This window comes from Ictidomys tridecemlineatus, chromosome 7, assembly GCF_052094955.1.
Source record: "Ictidomys tridecemlineatus isolate mIctTri1 chromosome 7, mIctTri1.hap1, whole genome shotgun sequence".
Lineage (NCBI taxonomy): Eukaryota > Metazoa > Chordata > Mammalia > Rodentia > Sciuridae > Ictidomys > Ictidomys tridecemlineatus.
Genome location: NC_135483.1, coordinates 156,681,002 through 156,696,439, shown reverse-complemented (window position 1 = coordinate 156,696,439; position 15,438 = coordinate 156,681,002). Strand labels below are relative to the sequence as shown.

At 33.9% G+C, this 15,438-nt stretch overlaps 1 protein-coding gene across 2 annotated transcripts in view; it reads left to right on the top strand.

Moving 5' to 3' along the window:
* Positions 1–15,438, top strand: part of Stat4 (signal transducer and activator of transcription 4) — a 94,039-nt gene that overhangs the window by 49,219 nt on the left and 29,382 nt on the right. For both annotated transcript variants that reach the window (XM_005324364.3, XM_078017759.1), the window contains exons 4-8: positions 3,723–3,821; positions 5,870–5,962; positions 8,589–8,667; positions 11,376–11,461; positions 14,102–14,253. In XM_005324364.3, coding sequence (XP_005324421.1) covers positions 3,723–3,821; positions 5,870–5,962; positions 8,589–8,667; positions 11,376–11,461; positions 14,102–14,253 — 509 coding nt within the window. The remainder of the gene's footprint in view (positions 1–3,722; positions 3,822–5,869; positions 5,963–8,588; positions 8,668–11,375; positions 11,462–14,101; positions 14,254–15,438) is intronic.

Genomic DNA, 15,438 nt, shown 5'->3' with positions numbered 1-15,438 from the left:
GGAAGCCTGAATTTAAAAGAGATTTAGAAAAATTAAACTCTAAGAAGTTTTAGGAATATATTAACTTACTTATTTTATGTATACTTGCCCTTTTATATATGTACAATACTGATATATGATTAAATATCTATACCCATAAAAGTTCTCTCAGTAACCAAAAACACTGTATTATGTCTTAGTTCATATTTTTGCTTCAAGGCAAAATGTATTATTAGTGATAAAAATCAGTTCAAACATTTTATTCTTCCATAATACATATCTAAATGCGTCTGACAGAGGCACAAAGAGAAAAATTCACAAAGGAGCTTTAAACATAATCCTTTCATTAATTGATCAGGCAAAAACAAATCAACAAGAATGTAGAAATTTAAACAAAACCATTAACAAATTTGATTTAATGCAACTGTATAAAATATTCATACCTAACAGCAGCTGAATCCACATTCTTTACAAGTTAACATAAAACTTTTATAAAATATCCATGTGCTCGGCCACAAAGCAAGTTCTCAACAAATATAAAGTGATTGAAGTCATTCAGAATCTGTATTCTGATCAACCCATTATTCCATACAATTAACATGCAGTAAGAAAAAATTTAAATTATGCTAGAAATCAGCTTTTATTAAAAAGTGGAATATCCATATGTTTGTAAATTAACATTTCTAAATAAGTCTTAGAATAGAGGTGAAATCCTGGTGAAAACTGAATGATTGAAAAGGAGGAAAATTTTATCAATATTTGCACAAGGTATAATTTGTGTATACAGAAAATTCAAAAGAACCTACAGATAAAATCTTAAAAATGGCAAAAATTTGAAATACATCATTAGAATAAGAGTTTAGCAAGTTTGCTGAATTAAAAATAAATATACAAAACCATTTATACATATATATTATATATATGCAACAAACAATAGAAAAGATATAATTTATTTCAGTGCTGGAAAAAAACCCACTACATAGAAATAACCTTAACAAAAGATATTTAAGATCTCTATGTGAAAAAAATTATAATGTTTAATAGAGACACTGAAGAATGTATAAGTAATTGGATTAGAACACAATTATAAACATGCCAAATCTCTCCACATTTGTCTAAAGACTTAATACTGAATTCTCAACATGGATGTGTGTGTGTGTAAGGGAGGGTGTAGCTTAACAAGCTGATTCTAAAATGAATATGGAAATGCAAATAAAACCTATTTTACTTGATTGACATCAGAACTTATTACAAAAGTACAATCATAAAGATAATCTGTTGATAAAGCACAGATAGAAGGCTGAGATGGAAAAGAGTCCAGAAAAAAAAAAAAAAAAAACTCACCCACATACAGACACTTGGTTTTTGACCAAGGCACAGCAAGCAGTCAGGAAAGAAGAGAATGTTCACTAAATGTTGGTGGAACTATGTATCTACATGAAAGAAAAAAAAAAAAGTGAAGGAACCTCTCATTTCTAACAAGCTCCAAGTGAATTATAATTAATGACCAAAATCACGAAGATTAAATATCATAGGAAAAAAATCTCCATGACTGCAGTTTAGGGAAAGATTCCTTGAACACATCATAAAAAACACTATGATAAAGAAGAGATGACTACATTGACTTCACTATAATTAAAATTTCTGTTCAGCCTAGAAGAGAGTGTGAGAACTAGACAGAGAGTGGAAGACAGCTGCAGAACAGATGCCTGAGAGACCCACACACAACTGAAAGGGGTAGTTTCTCTTTCTCCAGCTTCCTTTTTCTTCCTTTTCCCCACCAGCCCACACCTTGGGGTTTGTTTTCTTGCTGTTGAAGATCCATGTACTTAGTAACTTCTCAAAGGTGAACATGAGTACATCTCTGGTATTGATATTGAGTCCACAGTGATCAATTTTTTATAAAGTGTTTTGTCAGATACATTCAAGGGAGGCACTAAGAAAATGCAATTAAAAAATGAAAAAGACATCCTAGATAAAAACAATGTTGATTCCTGGCTCTTAACAAAGGAAAAAAAAAATGAGTCATTTAATCTCTCAAGATCTGGGGGAAACTGAATCTGAAAAGGAAGGTAAAAGAATTTTAAGTAAGAGAGGAAAATGGAAAAGTGTGCAACAAAGCTGAGAATGTTGAAAGATAGTATCTGAGTGATCAAAGAAATACTCCACAGCAGTGAGAAAAATAAAGGCCAATAGTGGTAATTCTTGAGGTGTTAGAGAACTCTCCCCATCTTAGGATGAGTTCTCAAGTTCACGTTAATAACTGAGCTTCCAAATGAGCCCTAGGAAGAGAGAGCCCTTTCTTTTTAATGATGCCATTTTTTTTTAAATAAATTGAAATAAAAGTGAGAAAAACAGCTTTTTTTAGGAAGTTAAATGCAGGTTACAGGAAAAAAAATCAATAGATGGGAAAATTAAATAGATGAGAATAAATTATAATAGAGAATGTGAAATTGCCAACATCAACAATCAGAGACATAGAATCTGGGCTTAATAAATAGGATCATTTTCATTTCTTTGACTTCTGAGTTTCAGTCAATTCATTTTCGTTGTTTTCTTTTGAAGATTTCTGGTTTATAGAGGAAAAAATAGTTTTAAAAACTGCAGAACATTGAAGAGCAGGAATCCAGAGAGTTGGTATTTACCCTCACTTTACAAATAGAAGTGTTAATTAACATGCATCATCTGATAAAATTGGGTCAGCAGTCACAACCATAAAAATGTGTATTTAACTACTAACCTCATTTTTTTCCCATAGAGATACCCTTTGGTTTGCCAGTCTGCATAATCTACTTTTGATTAATTGTTAATTTTCCACTTTGTGGATTGTTATTTTATTTTTCCTGCCATTGACCTTTGTCCATTTCGTGGGTTTAGTACCACCTTCAGAGAGGATGGTAGAGGGAAACGAAATTAGTGCATTTGTCTACTATGCCTTCTGCTAATCTTGCCTTGGAAAAAGTTGAGTAAAGAAGTTTAACACGACTAAAATAATAGTGTTATTCCAATTAGTTCTGTAAATTAAGGCTAGAAAACTCAGAGGAGGCCTTGTTTGTAAGATGAATGAGTGCTGGGCTCACTCTTTGGGGGCACTATGGCAACTGTGGGTGGTACATAATGCCCCTGAAGAGATCCAAGTATTTTAATTTACAACATGTACCTGATGGCCAAATTAGGCCCACGGGTTGCCAGTTAACAATATCTGCACCATTAACCTTGGCAATAAAGGATGTGATAGCTTAGATGTCATACAAATATTGTTGCTGAAATGTGACTACAGTTTCACTTGAGTATCCTAATATAGTTATGAGCTAGTCAATATGAACACCACCAAATAAGGACAAAAATTAATGTTTTAAGCATGAAGCACAGAATTAACAAAGTGCATGGCTAGGCCCACCCTTGTTCATGATAACTCACAAGGAAATAACTCCTGTATTTAAAATCTGCCCTACACCCAAAATAAACTGACCCTTTAGGATAGATCTCCTAAAGAGGTGGTTAAGAACAATGATTAATCAATAAAAGTGATTTTTTAACAGGCAAAGAGATCAATATGCTCTTGTTAAGAGTCTACCTTTGCAATGAGTTCCTGTAACTTTGTAATGGAATAGATTACTGGAACAAATCCCAATTAATTTCACATGCTTATTGGGAGATTATTGTTTATTTTTAAGCAGGGACGTCTCCTTATTGTGCAATATACTTAAGCTCTTGTGCTGTTTTTGCTCACTCTTTTTCAGGGAAAATTTCATGGAAATCCAATGCATGTAGCTGTGGTTATTTCAAACTGTTTAAGGGAAGAGAGGAGAATATTGGCTGCAGCCAACATGCCTGTCCAGGTAATATATTCTGAACTTGTGATCCCGCTACACCTTGAACTCAATTTCTGTGCAACAGAAATTTTTAACTTCTAAACTAGCTTCTTCCACCTGTGAGTGGTGCTGACCTTTTTTCCCATCATTTGCAATCACAGTCTTTAGTAATTCCTTTGCTCTCCTCCATGTTGAGATAATTACCAAGTCTCTCCTGAGTTTCTTTCTAGAATCTTCCCTAGACATTCTTTTCTGCTTCCACTAGCCACACTCTGGCTAGCAATCTAGGAATATAGTAACCACCTGAATTCCTAATTAACAGTTTTGACTCTGCTTCCACAGCTACATCTATCTTTGCAGACTGATCTTGACTAAAACCCTCCTGTACTTTCCTGTTCCCTACCTCATATATCTAAACTTGTTCACCAGCAGAAATTTTGTCCCAAAGAAATGCCATAAATATACTTGCTTGTTGATTGTTTGAATGTACTTTGCCCCCAATGTATTATTTAGGTTATATTTTATCCCTCTATCTGAATGACCTCAGAGCCCCCATCAAAGAAGAAGGATAAATGAAGCCTTTAAGAAATACTTTTTCAGTTAATTATTAGAAAAAGAAGAGAAAATATAAATAATCAATTTTCCAAATGACATTCTTCACGATTTAATAAATCATAGCGTTACATTTATTTTTGAAGATTTAATAAACATATCTTTTTAACTATTAACCATTCTCAGGCTTAGTTATTGTCAAGTTATAGCTTTAGTGGAAGATATGAAAGATAGTGCCATTTTCATTTAATTTAAACATTGTAGTAAGTTTCTAAAGTGCAGTCAGTTTGATTGAATGTCTTTTGATTAAAAATTAAGAAGCCATCATGAATACATGATGTTCTCATATACATTCTTGGCAGTCCTTTTTGTATCCCTTTAATCTCTAGTCGTGTGTGTGTGTGTGTGTGTGTATTAGTTGTTCATCTCAATGACAAATATTAAATTTGAGTGAATGCTCATATATGTCACTCTGAAAATAATCTGCCAGTACCATATATTACCATGAAAGAAGCACTAGTTTTTAAATTTCAGCTAAGTAGACAAGTGATAGAGACCAAAATGAGAGAAAGGGAATTTTATAAAGTCTTTACCAAGCTGAAGAATGTGGTGTAGGTGAAAAGCACCTGACCAAGAGTCAAGGACATGGGTTGCACTTGAGGTCCCTCCACTGATTTGCTGTGGGTTTGGGTATGGCGTCATCAACCTAACCATTGTTTCCCACTGGATTGTGAGGTGAAGGGGCTTCCTGCATGTCTCACTCTCCCTTCTAGCTGCCTATAGAGCTTTCCATCTGAGGAACATACTCAGTGTCAGATCTAGAGTGGCTAAGAAGTGGTGCTTGGAGAAGTTGCTTGGTATTTGTGCTTAACCAGACTCATATTTTTACATTTTCTTTAGTAAACTCCTTTTGTTCTAAATCCCATAAAAGCAGGCTGGACCTCCTCAGTTGTGAATTTAAGTCCAACTTATTGTAATTTCTCTATGTTGATTTTTAAATTACACGTATTGGTTTTGTAAAATCTAAGGAATGAAGATCTGCTCTAGAAAATTAGGAACATTTTAAAAATCATACAATCATCTGAAATTTCAGTATTCACAGGTAATATACTGATAACATTTTGGTGTGTGTCTTCTTCCAATCATAGGTACTTGAGTCTAGATATCTTTGCATATATTCATACATTTGTGAATAAAAGCATATATAATACCTATACACAAACATAAGCAATTGAGATCATATTCATGTATCTATCCATATGGAGGGTTTTATAATCTGCTCAGTTCCTTAAAATTTAATGCTGTTTGTCATTAAATATTTTTATAGCATGATTTTGTTGTTATTATGCTGGGAATTGAACCTGGACCCTCTGTGTGCTAAGCACACAATGCCACTGAGCATAGATTTAGTGGCTGGGTAATATTCTATATCAAACTGACCTAAAGTATATAGTATATATATGGCATTTATTATAAATCAACTTTATCAACATGAGTGAAATTCCAAGATTTACTCTTTCCAGGGACCTCTGGAGAAATCCTTACAAAGTTCTTCAGTTTCAGAAAGACAGAGGAATGTGGAGCACAAAGTGTCTGCCATTAAAAACAGTGTGCAGGTGAGTGAGACCTTTTGAGACGTCTAGAAAGGGCAGCCTCTCTTCTCCCACAGTTAGCTGCGCACCTTCCTCTAAATCTGCACTGGAAATCAAACCTAGGGCCTTGAGGATGCTAGGCAAGTGCTCTACCATGGAATTACATCCTCAGGCCCTCAAACTCTTTTTAATTCCTGAGAATCCTGGTACAACAGAAGCGCCCACCCTTTGGATCCCTAACCAGATCATTTCCCCAGGTCCATGCATCATCCCTTTGAGTGTTCCCTTTGCCTTTACAGAGTTCTGGGCTGCCTTGAGAAATGACTGAATGAATGGGAGGAAAGGCCAGGACCCCTTGCCTCATATTGGAATATGGTGCAGATCATACTCCTGGTTTTCTTATGGGATCAAACCAAAGCAGACTGCAGTGAAGAACATGTGCTTTCTTAGCTCCTTGCCCCTTTCTGTCCCTCTCCTGCATGTCCATTCTCCTAGCACTCCCTCCATAAATCCCAGATACCTTATCCTGATCCTAGCTCTGATCCCAGGAAGACTTGCCTAACATAGAGGCAAAGCAGTACTTTCCCATCAATGCACTTGCCCCACTTAGTCCAGAAACTCCATCTCTCTGTGGAATGTTTTGGTACATGATACTCCTATAAAGCTTCTCAGACATCAAGAGAGCTTTTGCAGGTTATTGCTAGCAGTTTTCAGAAAACAATATCTGAAAGCCTTTTAATTACCTCAGCATTGACTTTTTGGAGTTATGGTTTAATATACTTTTCATTCCTTTTGATATGCTTTGCATTAGAAGATTCTGAAAGATATTGCCTTCTTTTAGCTTTTAATTAATTTTGAGTTCAAAACATGGAGCTGTCATATACCTTTGCTTTAAAGCTATCGTATTTTATTTGGTTACGTTTTCCCAGTATGTGGGTTCCCTGACTTTTAGTTACCTACAGCCTTCCAATGTTTGTTGCTCCTTCCAAAATTTAATACTAAAATTAAAAGCCGTGAGTGGTATTGAAATGTAGTGAAAAGAAATAGTGAAGACTTTGAAGCTAGACTAGACTGGATTTTAATTCTAGCTTGAGTCTTTATTACTATGATTTTTGTGCCTGGACATCCTCCTAGGAAAGTGGAAATAAGTTACTTTGCCTGTGGCTGAAAGAAGGATGTATACAAGGTTGAGGCATAGCCAAGTTGACTCCAAAAGTCTTAGCTATTATTGTTATGTAGACAATATACTGCCTAGTCAATAACTCTGTTTCTTTTCTAAGATTTAGAACTGTCAAGAACATCACTTTAGAGTGAGATAACAAGCAGGGAGTAATCATGGCTAAAGCTTATAGATTGTGTGTTTGGAACATGGCACTATTATGAGCAGTTTAACTCATGTGATCTTATTACTCATTTACTCAGCCGATCTTAATTATCATGAGGGTAGTTATTGTTATTCACCTTCCTCCCTCCCCTAGTCTGCCCCACCCCATTTTACAGATGAAGAAAGTGAAGTGCAAAAACATTTGCTCAAAGTTCTTACAAGTTAATAAATCATGGAGTTGCGACTCAAATTCAGACTCTGACCCCAAATTTGATACTTTTATTTTATTTTTAGTTATAGGTGAACACAATATCTTTATTTTATTTTTATGTGGTGCTGAGGATTGAACCCAGTGCCTCACTCATGCTAGGCGAGCCCTCTACCTCTGAGCCACAACCCCAGCCCATTGATGCTTTTCTTAACCAATAATTTAATTAACTAAAATTTGAAATTCATGGAGGCTGATGTGTGTTTACACACATCTTTTGGGGGTCAGATGAGTCTTTCCTTAGAAAAGACTAATTGAAATAAGTAGGCAGTAGCTCTTTTGACTGTCTAAGAAAGGAAAGTACTCTTAAATCTAAGAAGCAAGTTGTCTGGTTTTCAGTTAGGACCAGAGTCAAACTGCCAGACTTTCCCACAAAACTCTTCACAGCCAAGCCATGTGACCTTGGACAAGTGAGACCTTTTACACCTTGAAGCCTCTGCTTCTTCCTTTCCTACCTGTGAGTGAGGTGAAGTCTAAATTAGATAAGCCTTTATCCCAGATCTTGACATTTAATAACCAATATGATGGAGCAAGAAAACATCACCAATTTAAAAGAAAATAAAACCAAAAATCTCAAGGACGGAAAAATCCTGGAGAAAACACAGGTATATTTTAGGTAGAAATTTTTTAAAAATTAGGTTGAATTGTCATCTATTTTAGCATATTTGAAAGGAGATTAAGCAAAAAGTGATCACTGGTACATTAATCCAGAGATAGAAAAGCCAAAGTACCCATTTTCTCTAGTTTAAAAGAAAAAGATGATAGGAGCAGTATCACCTGAGAAATGGGAAATAAGACACCAGAAGATTTCCAAATAAGCAGTAAGGAAAAAAAAATAGTAGGAAGAGCTAATTTGACCTGGTTATTCCAGTGTTATTCAACTTTCACATGAATTAGATTTTCAGAAATATGGGTTAGTGTCCTTGAATGGTGTTGGAGACTGGAAGTACCAGTGTAATATTTAAAGGTACTTATGATGCTGTTTCTTGGGTGTGATTAAACACTGCAACATCCTTCAATGCTTTCTTTTGATTGAGTATATATTCTTTTGCATAAAGATGACAGAACAAGATGCCAAATACCTAGAAGACCTTCAAGATGAATTTGACTACAGGTATAAAACAATTCAGACAATGGGTAAGTTTTTGTTTTGTCTATAACTCTACCTAAGGATATAAAGGCTGAATGACAGGGTTTCTTCTGTACTTAACAAAGTTGATCTACTTCCCTAGGAAGCCTTTTTTTTTTTTTTAAGGCAAAATGTAGGCAAGGAATGAGTATTTCTTTGTTTTTGATTCTTTCTTCTCTCTACATATAAATATATAGATCTTTTAACCAATCAATTCAAAGCAAATGATAAAGTACATGAGAAATCACACCTACTTCAACATGTATCGCTCAAAAATAAGAACATTTTCCTAAAGAATCAAAAATATCCCTATCAAAAGCAATAAAAATATTAATTGCCTAATATGATCAGGGCATGACTAGTATCCCCGGTGAATTTTTTAAATATCATTTCTAGAATTACAAAATAGAAATGTGCTTTTTAAGAAAAATGAAAAATAGGCAAATGCACTAAATAAAAATCCCATGAAATTTCAAAATCTAAAGGTAAACTGTTGAAATGTATTTTCTTACAGTCTTTTCTGTCTGTTTGTGTACATACTTGTCTACTGACTTTCAAAAAATGAGACTACATATATATAGTTTTGTATACTGACTGTATTTTTACTCATTTTATTTTAAATTATTTCCCCATATATTAAAAATTATTCAAAAGTATAATATAATAATTGTATAAATATCAAAATAAAAGTACACTAGAAATTATTTGGCTCTATTGTTAAACAGTGAGGTTATTTACAATTAATTTTTTTAAGAAATGGAAAGGAAATACTAAATTATTCACAATAGCTAAGATTTAACAGTACTAACAGATTGATAGTTTAAAGTATGCTGCAATTATGAGGACAACTGGTGAAATTCTAGTTAGATCTGGACTAGTTGATGGGATTTCGGTCATGTTAGTTCATTTGTTTTGATCATTGTACTGTGCTTATGTCCAACAATGTAGGATATTGGGAACTCTAATATTTTTGCAGCATTTTTATAATTATAAAATTATTTCAAAATAACTTTTAAAAATAAACCAGATAGAAACCTTTAATTTCTGGAATCACCTTTAACTACTAAAATGTTATCTTAAGATGTATATTGATGGAAGTATGGATGATTGTGATAAAATGTCTAACTTTTTGTAAGTGTGGGGTGAGGTATTTTGGGTGTTCTTCCTAGCATCTTCAGAGAGTCTTGATTTCCATGAAATATCATTCAAAATGTCTATGATTATTTGTTCATACTATTTTTCCCCTCAGAAGAAATAGCACAAACAAGGGTTTAATATGTTACCAAAGGAATCTATGCTCCTAAAAGGGTTTAGAACCACTGTAAATTTAATAAAGCATTACAGTTTCCTGAAGACAACCTTATCCCAAATTTCATGTGTAAACTACCAAAATTAAGAATTAGCACATAGCAAAATATGCTAAACGATTAAACTATTTTGAACTTAATACATTATGATCTGAGTCACTTTAATGTTTTTCATTGCTTCATGTACATTATGAAAAATAAAAAGTGATTATTTTTATCATTCAAATCAACAACTACTTATTTTGTTCATCCCACCCTGTTATAAGTGAAATGAAATATAAGGGAAACAAATTATGGTGACGATCTGAATGAAGTTTTCAGTTGAAAAGTGCTGCATATGGAAGATTTTTCTACATATAAGGTCTAAGAAGTTGTGAACTAATATGAACAGAAAGGAGCTCCTTTGTTGAGAAATTTGCCACAATGTTGTTCTTCACAATTACACAAATCAGATCAGTATCCCCAACCCTCATTTTATGGACATGAATGGGTGGTATGAACAATCATTTGCTATATCAATAAAATTTAATGTTCAAATTAAGTAATATGATGTTTGCTTATTGCACATCTCCCCATGATCCACCATTTTTGTTTTGTTTCATTTTAGACATTTTCCTTAATTTAGCACTCTGTCTCACTTCTGATTTTATTGTAAGGGCCAGCCCTTTTTTTTTTTTTTCAAGAAAAATGGAAAGCAGAGAATTAGTTTTTGTTAATTCTTGAGACTCAGTAAATAAAACTTACTCTCCAAGGCAGTAACTCTTGATTCCCAAGAATAAGTAGAGTAGAGAAGAGGGGGATGTATAAAGAGCTGAAAGAATAAGATATGATTTAATCCTGGGCACAAAGAGAAGCTCCCTTCCTTTCTTATTTATATCACACAACCAAGGTTATCTTGAATGCAGAGGTACGCACAAGGAAATCATTATAAACATTTTTTTTTTATCTTCCCCCACCACCACCACCACCAAAAAAAGGAATATTCAGTGAAGAGTTGAAGATAAAGGAGTCCTCTTAGGCATGCTTGGATGTCATTATCCTGGCAAAATTAGCATGCCCTTGGACTTACAAGAGCAAAATACACTAAATAATGAAACTATTTTGAACTTAATATATTATGTTTGAGTCACTTTAATATTTTTCGATGCTGCATGTACATTATGAAGAATAAAGTGTTTCATTTTAGAAATGAAATTTCTAGATTTTAGAATAATTCATTTCTAAAAGTTTCCTCTTTATTTCTAAAATTTCCGGAGCTCAACTCTGGTGGCCCCATTTAGTCTTTCATAGTCTCTGCCCTCCTCCTGCCCAAGGCCACTTTAGGATAGCAGATTGAGGCAGATGGACTTTCAGAAGTGGAGCGCTTCGCCACGGAGAGAGTTCCAAATCTGGTCTCTTTGCCTTTGCAGATCAGAGTGACAAAAATAATGCCCTGATGAATCAGGAAGTGTTGACGCTGCAAGAAATGCTTAATAGCCTGGACTTTAAGAGAAAGGTTAGTGAAGAATTTTAATTTGACCATTTATCTATTTTTCTCCTTTTCCTAAACCCACTCCTACTGAAAAGAATTGAGCTCTTAGATTCTTTTTTTAAAAATTAATTAATTTGTTCTAATTTATTATACATGACAGCAGAATGCACTTTGATTCATAGTACACAAAGGAAGCACAATTTTTCATTTCTCTGTACACAAAGTAGAGTCACACCATTCATGTCTTCATACATGTACCTAGGGTAATTATGTTAATCTCATTCTACCATCTTTCCTATCTCTGTGCATCTTCCCCTTCTTCCCCTTTGCCCTATCCAAAGTTCCTCCATTGCTCCCATGCCCCTCCACACACACCAATTATGGATCAGCATCCACTTATCAAAGAAAACATCCGGCCTTTGGTTTGGGGGATTGGCTTACTTCACTTAGCATGATACTCTCCAACTCCATCCATTTACCTGCAAACACCATGATTTTATTCTCTTTTAATGCTGAGTAATATTCCATTGTGTATAAATACCACAATTTCTTTATCCATTCATCTATTAAAGGGCATCTAGGTTGTTTCCACAATTTAGCTATTGTGAATTATGCTGCTATGAACATTGATGTGACTTCATCACTATAGAATGTTGTTTTTAAGTCCTTTGGGTATAAACCAAGGAGTGGGATAGCTGGGTCTAAGGAATCTCCATACTGCTTTCCAAATTGGTTGCACCAATTTGCAGTCCTGCCAGCAATGTATGAATGTGCCTTTTCCCCCACATCCTCATCAATACTTATTGTTGCTTGTATTCTTTTTTAAAATATTTTTTTACTTGAACACAATACCTTTATTTTATTTGTTTTTATTTTTATGTGGTGCTGAGGATTGAACCCAGCGCCTCGCACTGCTAGGCGTGTGCTCTACTGCTGAGCCACAACCTCAGTCCCTTGTTGCTTTTACTTAATAACTGCCATTCTAACTGGAATGAGATGAAATCTTAGAGTAGCTTTGATTTGCATTTCTCTAATTGCTAGAGATGCTGAACATTTTTTCATATATTTGCTGATCAATTGTATATCTTCTTCTGAGAAGTGGCTGTTCAGTTCCTTAGCCCATTTATTGATTGAGTTGTTTGTTGTTTTGGTATTAAGTTTTTTGAATTCTGTATATATCCTGGAGATTAGTGCTCTATCTGATGTTCATGTGGTAAAAATTTGCTCCCATTCTGAACACCAAAGGGGTAAATGGCAATGTTTCTAGGAACAGTACTAGCTGTTAGCCATGTTTCCTGTAGTAATTTTACAAAACTGAACTTCTCTAGGGCTTTTTTAAAAAATTACTTTAATTTTTATTATTTATTTATTTTTCCATGATACATTTATTGTAGGCATCAGTAATTTTAAGGTGGAAATTTACTCAAATTTTTTTACAGTATTTCACACATAGCTGTTACTGTGGCTATACATAATACGCTGAGATGGGTTCTAGTACACATGTATAATTAAACAATTACTTGATGACTACCGAAATTTTATTGGGAAAATAAGTCTTTTGGTTTCTACTCTGAGATATGACACTATTAAGAAATTTCCTTGATTTTAGAATATTTTGTTGGCAACCAAACATATTCAATCTGATCACTGTGCAAAGAAGAGAAAACATTTTTTCTAATTCAATTAAATACTTTCCTAGAGGAGACACATCTCTATTTCAACTTTCTACCTATTTTTGAAAGAAAATGCAACTGATATTTAATCATAAAATGATGAATCCATAATTCATTTCTAAAAGTTGAGCTCCATTTCTTTTTGTTGTTCAGGAATTTGCATGGATATTAAAAAGTTTAAAATTTATTTTCACGCTAAATTAATCATAAATTTAAACAATTCTCCATCAGATTTTAAGCATGTAAATAGTTAATCCAAGGTTAAACTTAGTGTATTATGCTTAAAGCACTAAGTTTGTATGTCTATACTATACATTTTATACATGCCATCATTTTATTACTCTAGAAATAAAATTTTAGGGAAAAGGGGGGGGAACATTGGAAATAATTTAACCCACTCACTTGACTGCATAGATGAGAAGACCAAGTTCCAAAAATATTAAATGCTTTTTCTGAATTCATATAGATTGTGTAAAATCCAGGACAGAAAATCACATTTTTTTTAACCCAGTCTAGACCTTGGAAAGTTATGATTCTCCACATTGCCTCCCCAGATCCAAATAAAGTCCTAATACAAATTAACACAGAAAGACTCAAATTTTAGCCAGTACATTTTCAAATAAATGGATAATCATATTTTTAAAAAATTAATTACACTTATAAATTTCACTTTAAAATATAAATATATGATTTCTGAATCCATGATTCAATATTATCACAGAAGTTACCAATTTAACATATTTATACTGAAATGTCTTTAGGAGAATGTTAAGCTGTGGTCATTTTTCTTTCCTTATGATGTTCTCTAGATGCAATCATTTGGTTGTTTAAAAGACAGTGCTATAGCAAATAAAAGCTAGTATTTGATAAAATGTTTGGTCAAAATTTTAACCAAGCCTTTGTCTCCCAGGTCCAATTGTTTTATAAGCTAAATTGTGAGCAACTCTGGTTGTTCTTGTGAAAGCCTATTGGTCCTCACCTTTATTTTTAGGAAACACTCAGCAAGATGACACAGATAGTAAATGAAACAGACTTGCTCATGAACAGCATGCTGATAGAGGAGCTACAGGACTGGAAGAGGCGACAGCAGATTGCCTGCATAGGAGGTCCACTCCACAACGGGCTGGACCAACTTCAAAACTGGTAAAGCGAATTGACTTTAGTTTCTAGTGAAAACCACAGGAAGTAAAAAACAGTCACCCAGCTGGAGAATGCAGGTTGACATGCAGCTTATAGGTGGCTTGGCTTATTAGCAGCTGGGAGCCCTACAGTTGGACATGAAGATGGAATTGTTATCAGTGCTCTGGATCCTCATTCCTTTGGGGGAGGAATGAAGCATCTGCAGAATGCATAAGAATTGCTTATTTTGTACAAACAAAATACCAATTACAAATGAGATTTGGGAACCAGTAATACATTTTCTTTAATGATATAATCAATGTTTAGCTTCCAAATCCTGAAAACAGATATCTCAACTTTTTAAATACGTCTTAAGATACCAGAGTTAAACATGAGTTTTGTGTTTTTAACAGACATTTATTTTGTTAAGGAAAATGTTCTTTGTTGGTCAAAGGATACAAAATTTCAGGTAGAGAGGAAAAATTAGTTCAGATATTTATTGTACAATGTGGTGACTGTAGTTAATGATTTATTATAACTTGCAAGTTGCTAGGAAAGTAGATTTTAGGTTTTTAAAACCCCCCAAAATAGGTGAGGTAATATATATTATTTAACTTCAATTTAGCCTTCCCACAGTGTGTAAATATATCAAAACTTCATATTATATGCTCAAACATATGCAATTTTTATTTTTCAATTAAAAAATAAGTTTATAAAGTGTCAAGCGGTTAGCACAGCATGGCATCCCCCAGCTGTGTATACACATGCATACCCTCTCATTATCAGATAAAAATGTTGATAGGGTTTTCTACCTCATAAATATAAAATAAAACCGTCTGAGAGAACAATTGGAAAGTATGATGAGAAGCAAAAATGTACAGTTAAAATCTCAAGTTGCTTTTTTAAAGTACACTTTAATACAAATGGAAACACATAGCAAGTAACTGGGGACCCCTCACTAAAAGCTCTGCCCAGCTAGGCCTGTTTCTTAAGAAATGTAAGGAATTGGGCTCATTTTAAAACATATTATTTTCCTTGGGGAGTTACTTTGATTTTCTAAACCCACAGTACTCTCTGTTGTTGTGAAAACAAAATAATAAAGGGAGTAATAAAGAATTTAAAATGCAATGGTGCTGAGACCCAAACCCAGCAGAGACTGGACAGCTCTTCCATAATCTTTCATGCATGGTATTTAGAAAGAGCTGCTGT